Consider the following 17,172-nt stretch of genomic DNA (forward strand, 5'->3'; position numbering starts at 1 on the left):
AGGCTTACCAAGAAGCAAAGAGAGAAGACCCAAATGAACAAAATCAGAAATGAAAGAGGCAAAGTAATAACCAATCCCACAGAAATACAAACAATTATGAAAAAATACTAGAAATACAAACAATTATGAAAAAATACTATAGAACTGGTTGTCCATCAAAATGGACAACCTAGATGAAATGGACATATTCTTAGAAAAATACAAGCTCCCAAAACTCAATCAAGGAGAATAAAAAAACCGGAATAGGCTGATAACTACCAAATAAATTGAAGCAGCAATAAAAAAGTCTTTCAGCAAACAAAAGCCCTGGTCCAGATGTCTTTCAGGGGAGTTATACCAAGCATTCAAAGAAGAACTGAAGCATATCCTCCTCAAGCTATTCCAACAAATTCAAGAGGAAGGCACACTTCCAAGATCTATGAAAATAGCATTATCCTAATCCCAAAACCAGATAAAGACACCACAAAGAAAGAGAATCACAGGCCAATATCATTGATGAACACAGATGCTAAAACCCACAACAAAATTCTAGCAAATAAGATTCAGCATTACATTAGAAAGATCATACACCATGACTAAGTGGGATTTATTTGGGGAATGCAAGGATGGTACAATATCCATAAATGTGATACATGACATAAACAAACTGAGAGACAAAAATAACATAATCATATCAATCGATGCAGAAAAAGCATTTGACAAAATCCAACACCCTTTGTTGATAAAAACTCTCAGCAAATGGGAAAGGAAGATCATACCTCAACATAATAAAAGCCTTATATGACAAACTTACAGCCAACATCTTAGTCAATGGGCAAAAACTTAAACCATTTCCCCTAAGAACAGAAATAAGACAGGGAAGCCCACTTTCACCACTCCTGTTGGATATAGTACTGGAAGTGCTAGCCATAGTGATCAGACAAGATGAAGAAATAAAAGGTATCTAAATTAGAAAAGAAGAAGTAAAACTGTCCTTATTTGCAGACGACATAATACTATACATAGAAAACCCCCAAATACTCCATGAAAAAACTACTGGACCTAATAAATGAATCTGGCAATGTAGCAGAATATGAAATTAACACCCAGAAATCTATGGCTTTTTATACACTAATAATGAACTCATAGAAAGAGAAGTGAAAAAAACAATCCTATTTACCACTGCACCAAAAAAATTAAGATACCTAGGAATAAACTTAACTAAGCACATAAAAGACCTGTACTCAGAAAAATACAAAACATTGAAAAAAGAGATAGAGAAGATATAAACAAATAGAAGAACATACCATGTTCATACATTGGAAGAACCAACATCATTAAAATGTTTTACCTAAAGCAATCTACAGGTTCAATGCAACCACCATTAAAATACCAATGGCATATTTCAAAAATTTAGAACAAACTCTCCAAAAATTCATCTGGAATAAAAAAGGAACCCAAATAGCTACAGCAATCCTGAGAAAGAAGAACAAAGTTGGAGATCATCATACCAAATATTAAGCTATATTACAAAGCAATGGTTCTTAAAACTGCATGGTACTGGCACAAAAACAACATATAGACCAATGGAACAAAACAGAGAACCCAGAAATCAACCCAAGCCATTATGCTCAATTAATATTGGATTATGGAGTCAAGATCATATAATGGAGTCAAGACAGTCTCTTCAATAAATGGTGCAGGGAAAATTGGTCAGATACTTGCAAAACTAAACAAAACAAAACAAAAACCAGATCACCAACTTACACCATACACAAAACAAACTCAAAATGGCTAAAGGACTTAAATGTAAGATGGGAAACCATAAAAATCCTATAAGACTCCATAGGCATCAAAATAGCAGTCATATGTTGTAACAATATTTTTTACAGACACAGCTCCTAGGGCAATGGAGACTAAGGAGAAAATAAACAAATAAAACTACATCAAGATAAAAAGTTTCTGCACAACAAAGAAATCATCAACAAAACAACAAGAGAACATATTTGCATGGGAGAACATATTTGCCAATGATATTTCCAATAAGGGTTTAATCTCCAAAATGTGCAGAGAACTCATACAACTTAAGAAAAGGAAGATAAACAATCCAATAAAAAAATGGGCAAAGGATCTAAATAGACACTTTTTGAAAGAGGACATACAGAAAGCCCAGAGACATAGGAAAACATGCTCAAAGTCATTAATCATCCAAGAGATGCAAATCAAAATAACAATGAGGTACCATATCACACCTGTCGGAATGGTTATCATCAACAAATCAACAAACAACAAGTGCTGGTGAGGATGTGAAAAAAAAAAGGAACCCTCCTGCACTGCCAGTGGGAATGCAGACTGGTACAGCCACTGTGGAAGACAGTATGGAGTTACCTCAAAAAGTTAAAAATGGAACTCCCATTTGGCCCAGTAATCCCATTTCTAGGACTATAACTCAAGAAACCAGAAACACCAATAAGAAAGGATATATGCATTCCTATGTTCCTATCAGCACAATTTACAATAGCTAAGATTTGGAAACAGCCTAAGTGCCCATCAGCAGATGAGTGGATTAAAAACCTGTGGTATATCTACACAATGGAATACTATGCCGCTATAAAAAATAAATAACTTTTACCATTTTCAACAGCATGGATGGAACTGGAGAACTTTATGCTAAGTGAAATAAACCAGTCGGAGAAAGATAAATATTACATGATCTCACTCATATGTGAGATATAATGATCAACATAATTTGATGAACAAGAATAAATCCAGAGACAAATAGTAGGAATGGGGAAGAGAGTTAGAGAGCAACCAAAGGACTTGTATGCATGCATATTAGCATCTCCAATAGACACAGGCAATGAGATGATGGGGGCTTGCCTGAGATGGAAATGGCTAGTGGGGGGGGGGGGGGGGGACACGGACGGTCAATTGGGGAAAAAGAAGACAAATGTAAAACTTTAGACAATAAAAAACAAAATAAAACAAATAAATATTAAAAGTGTAAAAAAAAGTGAAGGGATTGAGAAGTACAGATTGTTAGTTATAAAATAGTCATGGGAATGTAAATTACAGCATAGGAAATATAGTCAATAATATTGTAATAACTATGTGTGGTGGCAGGTAGCTACTGGAAATATCAGGAAGAACACTTTGTAAAGTGTATGACTGTCTAACTACTATACTGTACATCTGAAACTAATACAAAATAATACTGAATGTATATTGTAATTGAAAAAAGTGTTGGAATGAAAAAATATATAGTTTAAAAAATGATATAGCAAAAAATGATATAGCAGAGGACTATGAAATGATATGAATAGATCCTAAATAATAAAAGAGTAATACACAAGATGGCTACCCCTTGTGGACACAAGATGGTCACCACAAGATGGCTGTCAAGGGAGGGCAGTTGTGGGGGACCCAGGCCTGCAGGGGAGGGCAGTTGGGGGGGGGAACAGGCCAGCAGGGAGGGCAGTAGGGGGGGAAACAGGACTGCAGGGGAGGACAGTTAGTGGGGAAGAGAAGTTGAGGGGAACCAGGCTTGCAGAGGAGAGCAGTTAGGGGGGACTAGGCCTGCAGGGGAGGGTAGTTGGGGGGGGGGATTAGGCCTGCAGGGGAGGGAAGTTGAGGGGGACCAGGACAGCAGGAGAAGGCAGTTGGGGAGGACCAGGCCTGTAGGGTAGAGCAGTTGAAGGGGACCAGGACAGCAGGTGAGGGCAGTTGTAGATAATCAGGTCAGCAGGGAGGGCAGTTAATGGTGACTGGGCCAGCAGAGGAGGGCAGTTGGGGGAGACCAGGCCAGCATGGGAGGGCATTTGTGGGGGGACCAGACCTGCAGGGGAGGGTAGTTAGGGATGACCAGGCCAGAAGGGGAGGGCATTTGGCGGCGACTAGGCTGGCAGGGGAGGGCAGTTAGGGGCAATTGGGCCGGCTGGGGAGCAGTTAGGCATTTATCAGGCTGGCAGTGGAGTGGTTAGGGGTGATCAGGCTGTCAGGCAGAAGTGCTTAGGGGCAGTCAGGCATAGAGAGGCAAGTGATTGGGAGCCAGCAGTGCTGGATTGTGAGAGGGGTTCCAGATTGGAGAGGGTGCAGGCTGGGCTGAGGGACACCTGTTCCCCGTACATGAATTCTGTGCACCAGGCCTCTTATGTTTATAATATAATGAATAAGAAAAGGAAGGTTAAAATAAGAATATGATTTCTTTGATTTCTTGCACATGCACACACACACACATAAATAGTATACATGCATAGAATTAAAGAATGAAAGAAGAGTAATACTGTGTAATGGAATTAGGTGTTAATGCCTTTTTTTTAAAATATAGTTTTAAAAATTAATTTTTAGAGAGGGAAGCATCAATATGAGAGCAAAACATCCATTGGCTGCCTCCTGCATATCCCCTACCAGGGACTGAACCTACAAACCTGGCATCTGTCCTGACCGGGATCAAACTGAGGACCTCCTGGTGTCTGTGCTGGCACTCAACCACTGAGCACTCCGGCTGGGCAAGTAACATTTATTTGTATACAAAAGTACCAAAATATGAAAATAAAATGGACAGAATTATAGTTCAGAACAGATTAAGGTTAAAATGACCACCACCACCACCACCACCACCACCAACAACAACAACAACAAAACCACACACACACACACACAAACAAAAAAGCTCCTTTTACCTTATTTCTTAGAGCTCATTAACGCACTTGAAGGCAGGGCCAGAACCAGTGATGATAGGTAGGAAATAAAACCTAAACAACTTCGTAGGTCTATACAGTTCAGGTCTGCTCTGTGTTTTTGGAACTCTTGGAGTTGAACTACGTTTTCTCATTAGTGAATTTTGTCTTTTTAAAAACTGTATCTTTATCAGGATTTTTAGGTGCTTGAAGTTTACATGGAAGGACAGGTTACTGGTCAGGTTCAAGTGCAAATAACTACCCACCTTTTATCCCCCCTTTCTTTCTACTTCCCCAGGGCTAGGGAGTTTGGATCAGGGTGGTATTAGGTAACCTGTGACACTGGCTTCACCAGGGGTTCCATAGGGGCTGGCCACTTAGCTATAGCTTCTCTAGAACTAACCATCCAGGCAAACACAAGTGGTGAAGAATCTAAAAAGAATGATGTTTGAAAATATGTCTAACAGCCTCTACTCCAGTGTCCTCAGAGAAAGAAATAAAATCAGGAGGAAAGAAGAGAACTTTAAAAGATCAGATGACATAAAAGCTACTGCTTCTCAGCTTACTGGCAAGGTGCTGTGTCTAAGTTTTTATGTGTTGTGTCCAGTTTAGGTTTACAGGTGTGAGAGCATTAACTTATGAAATGGTAGGGTAGAGTTAATATCTGAGAAAACACTCATCTTAAGGGATGAAGGATCTCGGTTTAATGAACTTTACTCACTGAGCAGGTAGTAATGAGAGAGAAGGATGTTTATGGGTGACAGAAATATACTGGTATCCACCACTCAGGTTTATCTCTTAGCTTGTCTCCACCAGGCTGATATTTCAGAATTACTAAAAGCAGGCACACCTCTGGTGAATGAGAAACAGTACCTGGAGAAAGATGGATGAGTAGCAGTGTTGCATGGCAGAGGGAAAGCAGACTTGCTTTAGGTAATGTGTAAGATACAGCTGGACAGTCACTGGAATACTTGGGGATTTTAGTAAAGGGCTGAGTTAATTTAGTAAATATGCTGTTAGAGATGGGCAGTTATAGTCAACGTGCCTCCCTCTGAATTTTCAAGTTGGTGAAGTCCGGAGAAATTCAGGTTACATAAGGATATCAAAATAAATACAGAGGCCCTAGAAAACAACTATACTTAAATTTCAAAAAATCAATTAGTGCTAATTTTGACATTCTCTCTTACCCTTCTCACTTAAGCTATGTCTTCCTTGAAAAAAGTAAAAGTATGAATAGGAATAAAACACTATCACCATTAGTTCCACTAGGATAAAGACAACACTATAAAAGAAGATCCCTGTAAATTTAAAAAGCAGCAAAATATTTCTCCTGTTGTAATAGGCATTTCAGGAAAATGTCTATCCCTAATGGACATAGATACTTCCATAATTCTTGGGCTTCTGAAGAACGAAATAGGTGAAAATTATGATATTTAATTTCTGTTTCTTTAGCAACAACCCCACCTAGTTAGTACTTCCAAAATTCATATTTATGGATATAATAACAACTTAGAAATAAAATCCAATACTTACTTGTCTCCCACAATTCCCAAGTTGATTGTGGGGTAACCATGTTCCTGAATTGTGGCTAAGAGGGTTGAACGATTGCTGTCTCGAATCTTTCCTGGTAAGAGGTCATCTTCAGGATTTAGCAGCTACAAGGCCAAAAAAACCACCACAAATTATTCTCTTAGAATAATGTTGCCTATTGTTAATGGAAAAATAGATCTAGTAAATAGAGCTTAGTATATCTAGCACCTACAACAGTATTTGACACATAGAAATTATATGCTCAAAGGATCTTTGAATAAATATTGAAAGTATAGGAGGATGAAAAAATGGTCCTGCAGAAATTTAAATGGTGACTAAATGATATTTCACCAGCTTTGGCTACAATTTGACAATAGTGCTCTGTAGATGCTGGCCTTCCCAATTTCGGGCAAACAAAACAACTTTGATTTTAACTCCCAATATTATTTTCCAATTCGTTTGAGGTAGAGACTCTGTGACATGATGTTCTCAAGTCTGAAGAGAATGATCATTTATCTTTTCTTTCAAGTTTTTGATCTCTTTTATGAAGTGGAATCAACAATACCTGAGAAGTTAAACTTATTTGAAGGAGGAGACAGATGTCTTGTCTCTTTAATAGCAAACTTAAATAAATAATACTTAACTACACATACAATTCCATGACTTTGAATTGAATTACCTTTAGAAATTTAATATCTGCTATTATAAGCCTATAAGAAAATTATAAGACACTTAGTCTATGTTCCAATGAGGCAGTATTGGAATAGTTAGAAAGAGGCTAGTATTTAGATAAGGTTCAAATTCAAGTTGCCCAAACATATTATGACTTAATTTTCTCATTTATAATATATAGAGGGGGTGAAAATAAGTTTACAGTTATGATACAAATAAATAATACAGTAATTCATAAATAATACAAAAATAAACTTTCTTATATACTCACAAGTATAAATCTACTTTTGCCCACCCTTGTATAGTAATAACTACTTTATTATAGTAGTTGTTAGAATTAACTGAGATAATGAATACTCAGTTGATACAGTTAAATATACAATAAACAAGATTTTTTTCTTTATGATACAGGATATTAAGAGAGCACTCACTTCCCTCCTAATTCGTCTCATATTATTACTCCCAGATGCTCATATAGATGAAATTAGTTTATAATGTGAACATGGATTTAAATTTTTTAGAGTATAAAATACTTAAAAGTAGGGGATCCTCACATATACACACAACAGACAACTTTAATTTATATATTAATTTTAAGATGCACTTTGATTTTAGAAATATTACAAAATGAATAAAATAATGTATTTGAAGTGAGAAAATCTGGAATATTATCTTAGGAGGTGACGGCAAACCTGCACATTTAGATGCTCACGTTGTTAATATGGCCAACAACCAGGGCTTCAAATCTCAGCTCTCCCAAACAATAACCTCTAGTTTCTTCAGTCTTATTAGTGATACTATGTGGCTGGACCTTTCGCTTTGTGTTGAAAAAGTAGTAGTTTTGCAAATAACTGGCCCTTATAATAGCTGGAGGAAAACTCTGATTGTTTTATTTAGTGTCACTGGGAGCCTTCCTTTCAGATATAGCACTAATTTAATCAGATACCAGGTTACATTGCAACCCACTTTCATCCTTAGTCACCAGCAGAGCTTGGTAAATTGCTATTGAAAAAAAAAAAAAAAAAGAAAGAAAATGGCGATTGAGTGCTAATATAGATTAATTTTCTAATCTAATTAACACATGGTTATTATTATAATTTCATAAATCAGATAACTTGTTTCAGAAAGAAAACTATGGCTATGTAATTTTTTTTCAGAAAAGGATAATGACTACCAACTAAGTACGATTCCTCTGTTATTAAGGTGTTTTCTTTGCCATTCATACTCCTCTCTGTAAACAGTTCCAGAAATAACAGAACAATTAGAGATTATTAGAGAATCAGTTATTTGACTGTAAAATTAACACAATGAAATAAGGGAATAGGATTTATAGTGCATTTCAAGTATTTTCAAAGAAAGCATACAGAATTGGATGAAAGATGATAAAACTGACATACTAGAATAAATTCACAATATTCCCTTTTTAAAGCTGAGTACTATTTTCTGGTATCTTATACTTCTGGTAATCTCTGGATGATGTCAGAAACTTACTACAGTTGAAATACAAAAGAAAAAAAAATACAAAGCAGTTGCAGGGACTGTGCATCAACCAGTAGGAATGACATTTCACAGACAAGTTAAATTGGCATTTAAGAGCAAGGCTCCAGGCTTTCGTTAAAGATGGTGAACTAGGGAAATCCTGAGCACACTTTCTCTCAGAGACATAACTACATATAGAACAGTTATCTCTGAGAATGACCTAAAAACTAGCATAATAGATTTTCTACAACTAAGGATTAAAAAAAAAAAGCCGTACTGAGAGAGATAGAAGGGGCAGAGACTTTTTTTACTCCCTACTCCCCATGCAGTGACTCTCAGTGGGAGAGATATCACAACAGCAAAGGTCTCCCCCTGAAGAGGGAGGGGTCCGAACTCCAGCCTAGGGATCCTGTATCAGGAAGAGGAGCCAATATAACATCTGACTTTGAAAACCAACAGGGCTTAGGTCTGGGAGTCAAAGGATTGTAGTAAAACAAGGCTGCACTCTTTCCGAGTCCCAGTGCAGAAGTAGCAATTTAAAAAGCACCTGGGTCATACGTGAAGGTAATGCATTGATTAATTTTAGGGCATCTGCTGGAGGGAAAGGGATCTGTCAGAATTTTTCCAGAGTTTGAAGTGCTGGTAGGCACCATGACTTTCCCCTTCCTTTCTTCTGCTTGGTCGGATGCTGGCAGGTGCCATTTCTGACACTTTCTATTAACCTTGCTAACACTGTTTACCCTACTTTAGTGTTTCCCTGAGGATCCACCAGGCTGGGACCCCTCCAAGTGGTTTCTAACCTGCCACACTTGGTGGGCAGCCTCAGGAGCACCAGTACACAGCAGTGTGTCTGTAACAAGCTGAAGCTGGACTTGCAGCCAGTGCCTCACAGCCAGCCAGGCCAGAGACTAGCCTCACCTGCCAGTGTGTTCATGGCAGTTGTGGCCCAACCACAACAGAAGACCATACTAGTCCATGCAGGAAACACTTCTAGAGCACCTAGCAAGGGGGGATTCCACCAATGGAACCCACAGAACACCTAAATAAGGGTACTTTTTCAAGACCAGCAGACATAGATGACCTACCTAATACCCAGAAACAAAAAGGCAAAATGAGGAGACAAAATAATATGTTCCAAATAAAAACAACACAAGACAAATTCCCAGAAAAGAACCCTAAACAAAAATGGAACTAAGCTGTCTACTAGGTAAAGAGATCAAAATAATAGTCCCAAACCTCAGAAGGAAGGTAGGGAAGGGTAGGGGAAAGGGTGGGGGCGGGGGAGATCAACCAAAGGACTTGTGTGCATGCATATAAGCCTAACCAATGGTCATGGACAACAAGGGAGGGCATACATGGGGAGGGATTTGGGATGGGAATGGGAGGATAAGGACAATTATGTGATACTATAATCAATAAAGAAAATGTTTACATATTAAAAAAAACACCTAAAAAACACCAAAGTAATAGTTATAAGGATGCTCATCAAATTCTGTAGGCAAGTGAATAAACTCTGTGAGAACTTCAACAGACATAAAATATAAAAAAAGAACCTATCATAATTGAAGAATATAGCAATTAAAATAAAAAATATGCTAGAGGGAATCAACAGATCAGAAGATGCAGAAAAATGGATTATCAATGAGGGAGATAGGATAGTGGAAATCACCCAATTGGAAGATACAAAAAGAGAAAATAATTCAAAAGAATAAGGAGAGCATAAGGGACCACTGGTATAACACCAAGTATATTCACATTTGCATCATAGGGGTCCCAGAAAGGGGAGAGATAGAGAAAGGGATGGAAACCTTTTTTGAAAAAAATAATGGCTGAAAACTTCCCTAATCTCGTGAAGGAAACAGATATCCATATCCAGGAAGCATAGAGAGTCCCAAATAAGATGAATCCAAAGATACCCACACCAGGACACATCATAATTAAAATGTTAAAAGTTAAAGAGAGAATCTTAAAAGTAGCATGAGAAAAATAACTGGTTACATATAAGGTAATTACCATAAGACTATCAGTTATTCAACAGAAACTTTGCAAGCCATAAGGGAGCGTCATGATGAAAGGGAAAACTCTATAACTAAGAATACTCTACCCAGCAAGGAGAGATCAAGGGTTTCCCAGATAAGCAAAGGCTAAAGGAGTTCATCAATACTAAACTAGCATTAAAAGAAATGTTAAAGGGAATTCTTTAAGTGGAAAAGAAAAGGCCAAAACTAGAAAAAAGAAATAAAATCTCATTAAAAAAGACAAACATATTAGTAAAGTTAGTAGACCACTTATAAAGTTAGAGAGAAAACAATCTAAATGACAACAAGTACTTAACTATCAATAGTTACTTTATATATCCTGTACAATTAAATAATAAGAAAAATATTTTAAAACTCTAAAGTATCTTTTTGTTGTTGATAACATATGGGGAAAGCAGTTTAAAGAAAAAGCACTTTATGTAGAAGGGAAAATAGAATCTTAATAATGACTTCAATTCAAGATCATAGTGCTCTGCATACAAGGCAACACTTACTAGCAGTACTTGAAGACTTGTGAGTTGAAATTGCATATTACTTGAAAGATCGAATTAAGCTAAGTTTTGGTGCACAACAGTTGTACATGATTTCTTGTTTATGTAGCAAAAGGCATTAAAATGTACCATTATTGAAACATACATGTAAAGATAGTTGTGGAAATTGTTTATTATATTTTCATTGTGTCTCATTTATTTAGAGCAAAGTTTCATTTTTTAAATTGTTCTACAGGATAAGGCTAAATGAATACTGTAATTAAAATTATATTTTAAATCTTTGTCCTGAATTTTTTTTTAAATAAAAAAGCTATTGCAAATTGTATCATTCCTGATTATACAGAACTTTGTGGGTGATTTTAAATACATTTTATACTTATAAAAAATTTAAATGTAAATGGACTAATAAGTGTGCCATTCAAAAGACACAGGATGACTGAATGGGTAAAAAAACAAGACCCTTACATATGCTGCCTACATGAGACTCACTTCGGTTCGAAAGACAAATACAGAATGAAAATAAAGGAAAGGAAAAATATATTACATGAAAATGGAAATGAAAACTAAGGCAGCAATACTTTTACCAGACAAAATAAACTTTAAGGCAAAGACTATAATGAGACAAAGCAGGACCCAGCAATTCTACTTCTGGGTGCTTATCAAAAAAAAAAAAAAAATAAAAAAAAAAAAATGAAACACTAATTGGAAAAGACATATGCTCCCCTATGTTTACTGCAGCATTATTTATAACTAATTGGAAAAGATATATGCTCCCCTATGTTTACTGCAGCATTATTTATAACTAATTGGAAAAGATATATGCTCCCCTATGTTTACTGCAGCATTATTTATAACTAGAGGCCTGATGCATGAAATTTGTGCAAGGCCCCAGCATGCTGCAGCTTTGTCCAGAAGGAAGGATGACCGGAAGGATGTCTGGTCTAATTAGCATATTATGCTTTTATTATTATAGATAGCCATGGTATCCATTAATAGATAAATGGATAAAGGGGAAGTGATACACACACAGACACATAATGGAATATTACTCATCCATAAAAAATAATGAAATCTTGTCATTTGTGACAGCATGGATGGAATCTAGAGGATATTGGCTAAGAGAAATAAATTAGGGAAATACAAATGATTTATCATTTCACTATTTGTGAAATTTAAAAAAAATAAACAAATGAACAAACCAAACCACACCAACAGCCTCATAGATACAAAGAATAAACTAATAGTTGCCAAAGGGTTGGGAGGTGGGGGTATGGGCAAAAAAGTGAAGAGGATTAAAGGGTCCAAACTTATAACACAAATAAGTTATGGGATATAAAGTGCAGCATAGGGAATACAGTTAATAATATCACAATAACTTTGTATGGTGACAGATGGTTACTTCTCATGGTGATCACTTCATAAAGTATATAAATGTCACATCATTGTTGAACACCTGAAACTAATATTGTATGTTATCTATACTTTAATTAAAAAGAACTTTACATTCTAGAATGAAAAAAAAAGAAAACAATATATAATCCAATATCTCCATATCTTATTACTTTCCTAATTACCATATATTAAAATTCAATTTCCTGTTTGTTATTGTCAATGGTACCACTGTCTTCCTAGTTTTCAAATATTTAACCTTTGATTCATTTTTCCCCCTTTGCGATTTGAATTATTAAGAACATTGTAATCCATTTCTTCTTTGACCCAATGTTTTCATTCATTCTCTTGGCAATACTGCCCAACCCCAACCCCAATTTCAGGCATTCAATAAGTCTGAATTTCTATAAGAGCATTATAATTGGTTATCTTACCTACTGACTTTCTGAGAAACAAAACAGAAACATCAACTTGCAAAACTTTACTATTACTTGTATAACAGATAAATTGTACCAAACCATGACATATAACTCAAACTATCTTAAGTCAAATTGTTTTAACACAAGCTTGTTCTGACCTATATTCTCTAACATAAGACCATGGACAATTTGAGACTATAGTAAATCACATGGGCTCATGTGCTACAAAGAAAAGATGAATTGTTTCAGCAACTCATTTAGTTTACAAAATATGACCAGTTTTTGCCTAGACCTTACTTATAAAATTTTACTTTAAAAACCACCCAGGAACAACTCCAGTCCTTAAAATCCTATTTCCTTTTGTAACTTCCCTTTTTTGAGACACTACTGAGACTCTATCAAGGTGATACTCACCTTTGCTCAGAAACTTCCATATATTCAGTTTTGTATGATCAACAAATTTCCTTGGTTGTCCTTGTATTAAGATTTTGAGTCATTGAGGTTTTACCAAGATTTAGGGAAGATGCCTTGCCACCAGTGATCTCATACTGGTTACATTGTACTTCATTGAGATCTCTAGAGCCTCTTTGGTTGGGGGATTATTTTTGTCTAAGGTAATAAGTCCAGCACTACATTAAGCTCTGATACTTTTCTGTTGTTTTTGTTTTCCCCATCCTTTTCTGTTTAGTTCCTAAAGCTAGCTGACATTTATTTTGTTTGTTGTAAAAATAAGGTTCCCAGAAATTTTTGGTTATCTGATTAAGTTTGTCCTAATTTTTGTTTTTAGATTGTTGGAAAGAAACTTAGCTAAAGAAATGGGGGAAATTATGAGGTAAAGAGAAGGAAAAATGAAGGACCCCTTATCTAGTTCAGTTTGACAAGTATTTTTTAGTTTCATTTTCCCCCATAAAGGTCACACATGAGGTTATCTGCCAAGAGTGAGAAATAGGGCGTAAGGTTTAAAGGGCGTATAGAATGTATGAATGATCTATCCACTGCAGGAATGTGCTAAGAAATAAACAGTGTTGTCAGAATTATTGAGCAACTTTAAGTGCCAGGTTGACATTAAATGGCAAAAATTTGTAGTGGGTCAGGCAATCCAAGTTTTATGAATTTTTCAGTAATGTTTTTATTTTTGGGAGCAAAACTGTAGTTGGAGGATGAAGCCATCCAGTTTTGATATTTAATAAGCAAAGGAATAGATTAGAAGGAGTGAAGCTACCTGAAGTGTTAGTAGTAAGCCATAGTCTTTAATCTGGACAAGAAATATGTAATATAGCTGGAAAAAGTAATGTACTATCTAATCTGATAGATTTCAGATTGCCATTGAAAAGTTGGGCAAATGAAAGTTAAGAAACCTTTAGTGGGAAGCATTGTGACATAGTGGGGAAAAGTCATTATAGCCAAAAGACTTAGATATGAAACACAGTACATAACTTACACAAACTATGTTAGGCTAGTTGCTTTGTTTTTGAGTGTCAATTTCCTGGATAATTATACTAATTTCATAGTGTTGCTTTAGTTATAAAGCACATAGAGTTCTGGGCATAGTAGGCACTCAACTTCATATTCCTTCTCTTATTAGTGGGGAAAAAGATTTTTAAAGACCTAGCTTTATAGCAGCCGCTTGTGAAGGAACCCAAAGAATATCTATCTATATAAAAAGCCAGTGTCTGTGATGACAATGATGACCAAACAACTGGTAGCTATGATGCCCACTGTGGCCAGTGAACCGCCCAATCAGGGGGTGGGGCTGGCCGGCAAACCTCTCAGCTCCTCCCCTCTGTTGGCCTGCCCCTGATTAGACTCTCCCATCCATATCAAGAGCGGGGGAGTGGGCTTCCTTTCTGGCAGCCCTGCATCCCTGTGGCTGAGAACTCTGATGGCCCTGCTCAAAGAGTAGAGGCTCCTGACCAGCAGGGACAGGGACAGGGACAGGGACTACAGGCCTCTAGGGAGCACCACAGAGCTGGCAAGGAGAGGAGAGGGCCTTCGGAGGGGGAGGAGGTGGAGCGAGTGGACATCAGCCCAGAATCCAGCCCTTCCCCTCGTAGGCAGCAGGTCCTCAACCCAGAACCCCAGCCCAAATCGGAAGAGCCCGAGGGAGGCTTCAGGAAGCTCTAAGCTGCACGTTGAGAACGAGAGACTTTGTGAGGCCCTGACAGAGGCCATGCTGTGGCTGTTGCAGCTCAGGGTGGAGCTGGAGTGCACCATTCAGAGGCAGGAATGCTTTGCAGAGAGGCCCGCCCTCCTGGAGCTGGAGAGATTTGAGCTCAGGGCCCTGGAGCACAAGGCCGCTGAGCTGGAAGAGGAGCTGAAGGGCCTGTCCAACCTCTGCGCTGACAACTAGTGCCTTAAGGATAAGAACCCCGCCCTGATCCACGTCATCAGCAAACTGTCCAAGTGACCCCAGAGGACTTGCCCCTGCACCCGCATTTATACTGCTTCTGCCACATGCACCCTTCCCCTGTGTGAACACCAGTGACAGGGCTGCTGTGGAGTCTCTGAGAAGCCACAACCTCCCCTTGACCTCCAGGCTGGGAGGAGAGGACAGAACCACCAGGAGCCAAGGGGGCCATCTGTGGCCAGGATTGATCCAGGTAGAGGGACCAGGGCTGCAGGAAGGACCAGGAAGGAAAAGAGGACCAGGAAGTGCCAGGACCAGTAGTCAGGACCAGAGTGGCCACCCAGATGTCCCCTCTCACGTGTGCTGCCACCAGTCACCCCTCCTGCCCCTGAGCAGGGATCCAAGAATGTGCCAAGCATCCTGCTGGCCTGGGCTAGGTGGGCTTGTATATAGGGTTCATGTGCAATAGGGAGGAACATTTTCTGTTTTTTTGCTGCCCCCTCCCTGACTCTGTCCGGGGCATGGGGAGAAGGTATTTTCAAGACATAGCACAAATAAAAGTTAAGTTGCAAAAAACAAAGGAACTGGGCCACCAGCCAAATGCCCGTCCTTTCCCCCCATACAGCCTGCTGTTCAGTCGTTTGGTCATCCTTCACTAACATCACTGGCAGCCTGGTCGTAGGTAGCCATCTTGTGAGGTTGTGATGGTCAATTTACATATTACCTCTTTATTATACTGGCAGCCTGGTCGTAGGTAGCCATCTTGTGAGGTTGTGATGGTCAATTTACATATTACCTCTTTATTATATATATCTTATCTCCTTTTCCTTTGCTACTTTCCCCCTATACTTCAGCCACATTGACATCTTTGCTGTTCCTCAAACATGACAAGCATGCACCTTACCTCAGGGCTTTTCTGTATGTTCCTGCTGTTTGGAACACAATTCCCTTCCTATGACATATGCCCTCCAATGCCATCTGATTTCTACTTTATCAGTGAGGCCTAATTACCTTATATGAAATAGAAGACTCTATCAATCAGGTCCAGACAAGAAAACCAAAAGTCCTCTAGGTATGAAGGGGGTGTGGGAAAAAGGAGAATTTAATACAGGGAATTGGTTACAGATGTATTGGTTACCAAAGATCAGCAACTGTTGGGAAGTCACCAGCATTCCTGGGGATATTGGGGAAAGTATTACTAAGAGTCAAGGAGCTTATACTTCTGGTAATTTCTTTCCACCTTCTAATATCATGTTAATGCATCCCAAAGCCTAACTGGACCACAGCTGAAAAGACAGCCTGGGAAATACAGTTTTCACACTTCCTGCCTTATTGTTTAGGGGAGAGTATAAACAGGCTACTTTGAGGGAAGTTTCAACATATAACATCTGGCAATTCCTCCTCTATTGCCATTCTTTATCATCCGACCCTTTCTTTTTCTTCATATAATTTATCAGTTTGTTTATTGAATACCCTTCTCCTAACCTACTTGCTTGCTGGAATATTCTCAGTGGACAGAACCATGCCCAGCATCAGTATGGCACCATACTAAGGGGTAAAGGGTAGTGGGAGTGGTCTGCCCCAGTGGAGAGGAGCATTTTATCACTGATATTGTGAAGATGTGCCAGTGCATGATGATAATAAAAAGCAGAATGACTTGTAATCAGTTTTATTATTCGTTTCTAATTTTCTACACACAATGCATCTGTAGGGAAAAGGATTAACAAAACCTTTTTCCATCTCTAAGGACAAATTTGACCTTAGGTTAACTTTCCTAGCTCTGTACCCCTGGCAATTTGATAAAGATAAAATGTCAGCTTGTTTCTAGGCAACATTTCTTATAGTATAAATGATAAATAATGATAACTTGCAAATGTGCTATACAAATGAACGATAAATATTTAATGGGAAGCTATAGCTTTGGGCTTCACTTGTAAGTGGGCATTTCTCTTGTGAAGACCCTGGAAACTGCCTAAAATTGTTACAAGAAAAAGTAATTCCTATTTAGGACATGGAGCTTCTAAGTTGTTGACTCCCATACTCTTCTAGCATAATTCTTATTCCCTTTCATGTGAGCGTCACTTGAAGAGCAAATAAAATACTCTTGGATGGCTATGTGGAATGCTAAGATGACCAGTCGCATTGGAG

General features: G+C 38.0%; 1 protein-coding gene across 18 annotated transcripts in view; it reads right to left on the reverse strand.

Annotated features, from left to right (window-relative positions):
- GPHN (gephyrin) overlaps nucleotides 1-17,172 on the reverse strand; it is a 349,286-nt gene that overhangs the window by 34,710 nt on the left and 297,404 nt on the right. For all 18 annotated transcript variants that reach the window (XM_084866488.1, XM_084866485.1, XM_084866487.1 and 15 more), the window contains one exon: nucleotides 6,192-6,313. In XM_084866488.1, the coding sequence (XP_084722614.1) occupies nucleotides 6,192-6,313 (122 nt within the window). The remainder of the gene's footprint in view (nucleotides 1-6,191; nucleotides 6,314-17,172) is intronic.

Source organism: Pipistrellus hanaki (genome assembly GCF_964339955.1).
Source record: "Pipistrellus hanaki genome assembly, chromosome: 1".
NCBI lineage: Eukaryota > Metazoa > Chordata > Mammalia > Chiroptera > Vespertilionidae > Pipistrellus > Pipistrellus hanaki.